At 42.8% G+C, this 7883-nt stretch overlaps 1 protein-coding gene across 1 annotated transcript; it reads right to left on the bottom strand.

Annotated features, from left to right (window-relative positions):
* Positions 1–2421: 2421 nt before the first annotated feature.
* Positions 2422–6799, bottom strand: LOC140480316 (TLR4 interactor with leucine rich repeats-like). The gene has a single exon (XM_072575040.1). It carries the CDS (start codon positions 6237–6239, stop codon positions 3930–3932), a length of 2310 nt encoding a protein of 769 aa, XP_072431141.1. The 5' UTR covers positions 6240–6799; the 3' UTR covers positions 2422–3929.
* Between the last annotated feature and the right edge of the window lie 1084 nt (positions 6800–7883).

The following is a 7883-nucleotide window of genomic DNA, read 5'->3' as shown; positions in this document are numbered from 1 at the left end:
GCAGCTGAAAGACCGATCGCCAATGATGGGTGAAGAAATTGGAGAATTGGACAAGAGACCTGAGTCCGAAGAGCATTTTGTTTCTGGGGGAGGGTTGAGGTAGTGATAGGAGCAGAGGAGGGGGCACTGTAAAGAAGCGTAAGGCCTTAAAGTGATCTTAGCAGAAGGATAAGGATTTGTTTGTGAATGCAAATGTCTATTAAGAGAGTTCTCAGATTTCTAACTCTTTCAAATGTCAAACTGCAGTTAACTTTACTGAAATTATCCCAACACCAAAACAAGTCTGCTTTAAATATCTGATGCATTTGTTAGGAGCAAATTTGCTTCAATCAAAATATTTCTTACAAATAATTAAAATGCAGACAGCAATATTTATTATTTAGGCAAAAGTGAGGACCGCAGATGCTGAAAACCAGAGTTTGGATCAGAGTGTTGCTGGAAAAGCACAGCAGGTCAGGCAGCATCCGATGAGCAGGAAAATCGATGTTTCGGGCAAAAGCCCTTCATCAGGAATGGGCCTGTTTCTGATGAAGGGCTTTTGCCCAAAACTTCGATTTTCCTGCTCCTCGGATGCTGCCTGACCTGCTGTGCCTTTTCAGCACTACTCTGACCTAAACCCCCATATTTATTATTTGATGATCTTTGCCAGTTCCTGATTGGCTTAATGAAAATAATCTTTAACTGGACTGGACTGAAATTAATTTGGCTGAAGCTACTGAATCAATTACCAAGTATGTGGTCCAACACATAGTTTATTGATCTTAGATACATTTATGCTGGTGCATTTTTGACTCTTGGAGATGGTGGGCTTCGAGTAGGAAGGGCTTTTACTTGGGTGGGATGATGCAGTACCCGAACCTGCTGCCTTCTCACTTCCGGCAGTGTTATGCCCTAAGCAGGAAGGCACATAGCTAACCTACCAGACCTGATGGCATTTGAGATACTAAAGTAGCTAATTAAGGACAATTTAAGTGCCTCTATCTACTACAGCTGGAATTAAGCCAACTGCAGATAGCTCAGTTGCCCAGGCAGTGGGCCTAACAGGTCATGCTGTATGGGACTACCTGTCATCGCAATGGAGCAGCAAAATTGTTTGCTCAAAGGTAATCTGTGCTTAAATAAAGTACTAAACAATGAGGCAGGGGATGTCTGCTGGGAACTAGGACCCCAGCCCTTAGATCCAACCCCAACATCCCCTCTCCTTGTGACCCTCAACCTGAGAAAGTTTGCAAAATGGTTAATAGTAGCAGAAACTGGTTTTATTCAGGAAATATTGGGTAATGTGAATTTAGTATTTTTTCTGTGAAAAACATATTGCATCTAAGTTGATAATACTGCTAAGAAGAAATGCAATCCTTGGACTTTATAAACAGAGACCTAGCGTTCAGAAGCAAGGAAGATACGTTTCACTAAAATTAGAAAATTATTATCATCCCTACAGTGTGGAAACAGGCCATTTGACCGAACAAGTCTACACCAGCCTTCTGAAGAGTAGCCCACCCAGACCCTTTCCCCAACCCTACTATTTTACATTTACCCCTGACTAATTCACCTAACCTACACACCTCTGAATGCTATGGGCAATTTAGCATGACCAATTCACCTAACCTGCAGATCTTTGGATTGTGGGAAGAAACCAGAGGATCTGGAGGAAACCCACGCCGACACGTGGAGAACATGCAAACTCCACATAGTCGCCTGAGGCTGGAAATCAAACCCAAGTCCCTGGCACTGTGAGGCAACAGTGCTAACCACTGAGCCACTGTCCACCCTGTAAAATTATCAGACCTGGAAGCATCTGGAGAGAGAAACAGAGTTAATAAATCAGCTCGATGAGCTAATCATGTGATGAAAAGCCATTAATCTAAAATATGAACTTTGGTTTTCTGTCCCTATGGATATTCCCAGACCTCTTGGGTATTTCCAGCATTTTCTGGTTTTATTCTGGATTTTCCAACATCAGAAAAAAAAAGTTTGCTGCCCATAAATGCCTTAATGGTTCAAAACATTGTACAGCCATTACAAGCACTTTAAATTCTTAGGGGCAATTTAGCAGAAACATTCCAAATAATGAAAGGTTTGATAGAGAAAATTAAGAAAGTTTCTAATGGCAAGAGTGTCAGAAACCACTGGACACAGTTTCAAGGTGAGTTGCAGAAGAACGAGGGAGAAGTTTTTCCACAAAAATTGTTATTATCTGGAAGACAGAAAAAAGTGTTGAAAGTTAAATCAATGGTAACTTCCAGCTAATTGTATCGCTCTTTTGAAGAGCACTGATATAATGTACCAAGTGGGAAACTTCAGTGCTGTAGGATTTTTTCTGTTGCTAAAATGGAACTATTGAAGTTACCCTGTATCTGTAAGAGAATAAAGTCTATTTTCTGTAACTAGACCAAATCTGAAGGCGAACAGTTAAGTTGCTACTTTGTAAAAGAAATTTACAGAGATGATTGTAAATGCTTCATTCCACATCAAAGAAAAACAGCACAGAACATTTTTTGTCATACTTGAAATATGACAGATGTTTGGAAAACAGTTATGTGGACGGATACATAGTTAAATTGATATATAAACATTCTGTGGAATTTGCAATATATTTGTTTAAAGTACATCAGAATTGCAAATTTATGTGTTGACATAATGCACATTAAATTTCCTTGGGATAAAAGCCCAAATTATTCAGAAAAATTTCAGGTAAGGTTTTGAAGTTGGATCAACATTGAAGAGATGGCGCACTTTGTAACATCAAATTATTTTACTACTTTGTATATAGCCAATCTCGGAAAAAAAAGTGTGAAAATATGCATTATAAAAATGGCCACCATTTATTGTACACAGCAGAAATATTTCTCTAAAATGATCAATTTTTGTAAGTTGCTTTAAAGTACCATTAATATTCCATTGTATTCTCTCCCCTCCAAGAATCTATTATTTTAAATCGCCAGTTGTGTGGAAATTTGTTGAGCAGATCAAAATATTCTCTCAAGGTCATTGCATCATTTAGTACCATATTGTGGAAGTGGAAGCATGGACAGTGTGTAACATCTGAATAAGTAAAATCATTTTTATCTTTTTATTTAATGGTTATTGATGCTTTATTTTTCAAGCCACTATTTATATCTCGAATTTTGTTCTGGTTCACATGCCTGTGCTGAGACATTCTCATTTCATTCCATAATCCAGAAAATTCCAACATCCAGAACTGATTGGCCTCAGGTATTCTGGACTGGTGAGGTTACAGTATATCATAAAAGTAATCTTTGGCAAAATGCAATGAAAAAGGAGTTAGGCACACAGTTTTAGTTTAATGTACTAGTTTTGACACAAAGCATCTCGAAGTGTGGTAATACTACTCCAAAAATGTCTGACTGGATAGGGGCAGCACTCTTTCCTCAGATAATGAATGTTCGTGTCTTTCAGGCCCATTCCAGAGACTTGGGCCTATACATTTTGGCTGATGCTTCAGTGCAGCAATGAGCGATCCATATATTGTCTGAGATGTTACTTCTCAGATGAGAGCATAAGCTGAGACCATGTTTGCCCTCTTAAGTGGATGGAAAAGATCTCAACACCATGAAGAAGGAGTTCTCCTGTGTCCTGGCCAACACTTGTCCCAAAATCAGAATCATAATAAAACCGATTTTCTGGCTATTTATTCCGTGCTTGTGCATAAATTGGCTCTGATATCTTTCTTTGGCTGTGAAGTGCTTTGGGATATCTGAACGGCATTTTATCAATGTTCACACTTTCACAAATCAAAATTACAGTCACTGCTGCTGCTACTTTATTGCTATTTGACTATAAACACAAGGCACAACAAGAAACTCCTGGTCAATCAGAGTGATCTTGTTATCGCATTAACCCAGTAACAGGGCACTAGATCATTTCTTTTCTGTTATAACATCCACATGCAAACGTGACTACCAGCATTAATCAGCATACCGTTGTCCAAGGTCTTCGCTCCTTAAGTTGATGTCCATGAGTCGATCTGACTGGAAATCCATCAGATCAGCCTCATTCAGTTGATACATGACTGATCGCGATCTGTTAGACTGGAAACCTCCACAGTCGCCTGCTGAAACCCCCGAGCCCATGGAGCGCAGCGGGCGGCGTGTGGAGTACATCCGTCTCACGTTGACTGGGGCCCGTTTCCTTCGCAGTTTCCTCAGCACTCTGGACATCCAGATTGTGAGGCCTAGGAATACCAGGAAAGCATTGGCAGCTGACAGAATCAAAATAAAGTGCTGCACATCCAGGGCACCTTTTTTCAGGGGCAAGGTTAGGACCCCCAGGCAGTGATCGCGGGAGGCCACTTGGCAGACGTGGTCAGAGATGACACTTTCCAGGCACACAATGTAAGGAGTGTCTGCCTGCAGCTCTCTCAGAGTGACCCATTCCAATCGATCCTTGACATAGATGAAGCGATGGAATGTCACTGATTGGCCAAACCTGTCAAAGAGCACTCGAAAATGTATAGCATTTCTGAAACCGGGGTGTGCTACCTTCCATCTGATCGTGGCGGTGGATGAGGTAACCCCATCCACTGTTAGGTTGGTAATGTAGAGCTTATTAAACTCACATGGATCTGTTATCAGTGGTTTCTGCACTAACTTGTCCTTAGATTTTAGCAAATAATAACGCTCTGACTTGGATGAAACCAAGACTGTAGTGTAAGGGGTGAAGACTTCTAAGGTCTCCCGTGTCACAGTCTGGGATTGTGGAGCTTCTGCAACGTTTCCCAAGCTCGGGCTGGTTGTAACTGTTCTGGTTGGTTTCGGCAGGAGAATGATGTGCTTACTTTTAGGCAATAGGTGGGACACCATTGTAGGTAAAGAAGGTGCTTTCTGCCGGCTGACAATTTCTTGTTGGTGCATGGTGCTTTCAGTCTGCGTTTTGCCTGGCTGCAGGAAACGCTCCTGGTCTGACTGCACATCGACGTGCGCTGGGGACAGTACAATGCCATCTGGAGCGCCTTGAGAATGGTTCGCCAAAGGCTGGGCCTTCTGAGAGTGACACAGGTCAGCTCCGCCTGCTGCCTGCATCTCCGCATCAGTCAGGTAATCAAGGTACCTCCCACTCAACGCAGGGGGGTCATTGCACTGAACGAAGATGGTGAGTAACCTTCCTTGGCCATGCACCAAGCTCATCCACTGCTTCAGGCCTTCGAGGTGGCAGTTGCACGTCCAGTTATTATCCCCCAGGTCGAGGCTGTAAAGGGAGTTGCTAAACACAAACACATTCCCGGGCAGGTATGTCAGGCGATTGCTGGTCAGTTTTAACACCTTCAGAGCCGCTAGCTCTTTAAACGCCTGCGGGTGCACGCGGCTGATGTGGTTCTGGCTGAGATCCAACTCTTCCAGCTTTTGCAAAGGGTCCAGCAGTTTGTCTGGGATTTCTCTCAGTAGGTTACCATTGATGAGCAGCTCCTTTAACCCGCTCAGGCCTTCGAAGGCTCTGCTGGCGAGGTGAAAGATTTTGTTCTGGCTGAGACTCAGCCTGGCAAGTTTCTGCTGCATTTGGAACACTCGGTTGCCGATATATTGGATATTATTCTCGGCCAGGATTAAAGTGGTCAGTGACCTGAGGTGGGCGAACAGGACCCTGCTGTGTAAGGAAGTCTGGTTATTCTTGGCTAGGTTTAAATAAAGCAACTTCCTCAAGTTTATAAAAGTATTTGCACTGATGGTGTGGATCTGGTTGGACTCCAACTGCAGGTAAAGGAGGTTCCCCAGATGTTTGAAAACTGCATCTTGCAAAACCTCCAGAGAATTGCCGTCAAGTCTTAACCTCATTAAATTATGGAGATGTGAGAAGACAGCAGGATGCAGCTTCTTCAGACTGTTGTTATTCATGTTCAAAAGCCTCAGTCTGCGAAGATAATGGAAAGCACTGGCGGGGATGGCCGAGATGATGTTATTGCCCAAGTACAGCTCCTCCAGCCGGGCAAGTTTCTCGAAGGTTTTGGGATGAATGTGCTCGATCTTGTTGTACTGTAAATCCAGCCGGAGCAGCCCGGTGAACCGCGGGAAGTCCGAGTCGGAGATGTTGCCGATAAAGTTGCCCCCTAAGCTGTAAGTCAGGACGTCCGCAGCATTGTGCTGGGTTTCCGGAACCGTGCGGAGACCTCGGTTCGTGCACAGCAGCTTCTGCAGCTGGCACTCACATTGCGAAGGGCAGAACGATTCGGCTGAGCAGATCAAACAAAGAAATAGCAGCCAGACCATCCACAAACTTTCCATCCCCAATGGTCAGCTGCCTTGGCTCTGGGTTTTCTTTTACTATCCTTTGCATTCCATCTTCCTTTGCAAGGGAGCAGTTTTTAAACGTTTTGATTGAGACAAGAGACCGAGCGATGGCGAGGCATCGTCCATCTATCCGTTACTACATGCACGCACTTAGTTAGTTAACTTCTTTTGCAGACTGCATTTGGAAATACAATTCAATCCACCCCCTCCCCCTTCCCTGGTGGTGGAGAGGAATCTCTTCAGCATTGCATACAAAGCAGAGCCCCCGAACCGTCGAGTCTCGCAATCCTACCCAAGACGCAAACTTTGGACAGTGGCAGATTTCGAAAATGCACTAACCTACGCCAAGAATACAGCCGGAAATTTGTACTTTCCTGCATTTCCCTCAGGAGACTTCGGCCAAAATGCAGATGTGTTTATGCAAAGGCCGAGGAGGCAGTGGGAGGGGTATAATATCCAGAGACATTGTCCAGGACACTTTCACTGCCAGTGGCTTGAGGGAAACAGCAAACGCACAGCCGTCTTTCCCTCAGAGCAGAGCAAACCAGGGAATTTATTCTGCGGAAGCCTGGTTTAACAGTGAAAGCCATTGTTCCATCTGCTCTATTGTTACGGGTTTGAATGGAACTCCATCCCTGAGTCTGATTCGGAAACCTGAGAGTTTATTTCCTTGATTTTGTTTGACAGTTACTACCTCCCTTCCATAACATTGTTGTTGGCTCTTCAGAAACAGATGTAATTCTCCAGCCAAAGACGTGGAAATATAAATAGGGTGATTGGGAGAACGTTGAATTGTACATTTGCAACACGCGGATGAGCACAGTTTGCGATTAAAATTTCGATGCACTTAGATGTTAATGTCAGATTGCATATTGCAAAGCGCTGGCCGAAATTGACGCCATGAAAAGAAAAGACTGATGGTTAAATCGTGAAGCTGCAAGTTAAGAAAAGGACTCGAGAGAACCTTCCAGACATTGTTTGGCCAAGTAGCAGACCGAACTGCTATCCTGAAATGAGGAATTTCTGGACCTACCAGGTTTTGACAATTCCCCGGGAAATTCCAGCCAAATGTCACTGATTTCTTTCTTCATATGTGACTGATTTCATCATTTAGGCTGCAATAAAAAAAAACTTAATACATTTAATAGTTTCCGATTATTAAAACGATTCTGTATAAGTTAGTGAATTCGTTTGCATCTGGGCCTGATTTCATTGTTTGTTTGGTGAATCTTGGCAAGTAGCAGTTAATCATATTTCATTCAGTGATGCACTGCTGTCCTATAGTGAACAGTTTGGCATAGGCACTGATTTCATTTGGACTGAGATATTTGGGATATTCCAAATCTGAATGTCCGCTATCATTTAACAAACCCCAAATGTAAATGGTAGAATCCAATCTGACCATTAATATGGGCTGTTTATCAAGTAGGGCACATTTACTTTGACACAATTTTATTGATTACAGATTGCACATTGGAATTTCAGAAATATGCCTCCTTGTGTATGTTCAGAATGTAATATTCCTCCATCTAGTGTATCAACAACTTACTTAGATTAATTTGAAATTTAAACTATCTTGGGGGTACTTCTAATGTGTGATTTAAAGGTGCATGAATTTTGTGATGTCAGTGTCATGTA

The sequence above is a fragment of the Chiloscyllium punctatum genome, chromosome 8 (assembly GCF_047496795.1).
Source record: "Chiloscyllium punctatum isolate Juve2018m chromosome 8, sChiPun1.3, whole genome shotgun sequence".
Taxonomy (NCBI): Eukaryota; Metazoa; Chordata; class Chondrichthyes; order Orectolobiformes; family Hemiscylliidae; genus Chiloscyllium; species Chiloscyllium punctatum.
This window is presented reverse-complemented; position numbering and strand designations above follow the sequence as displayed.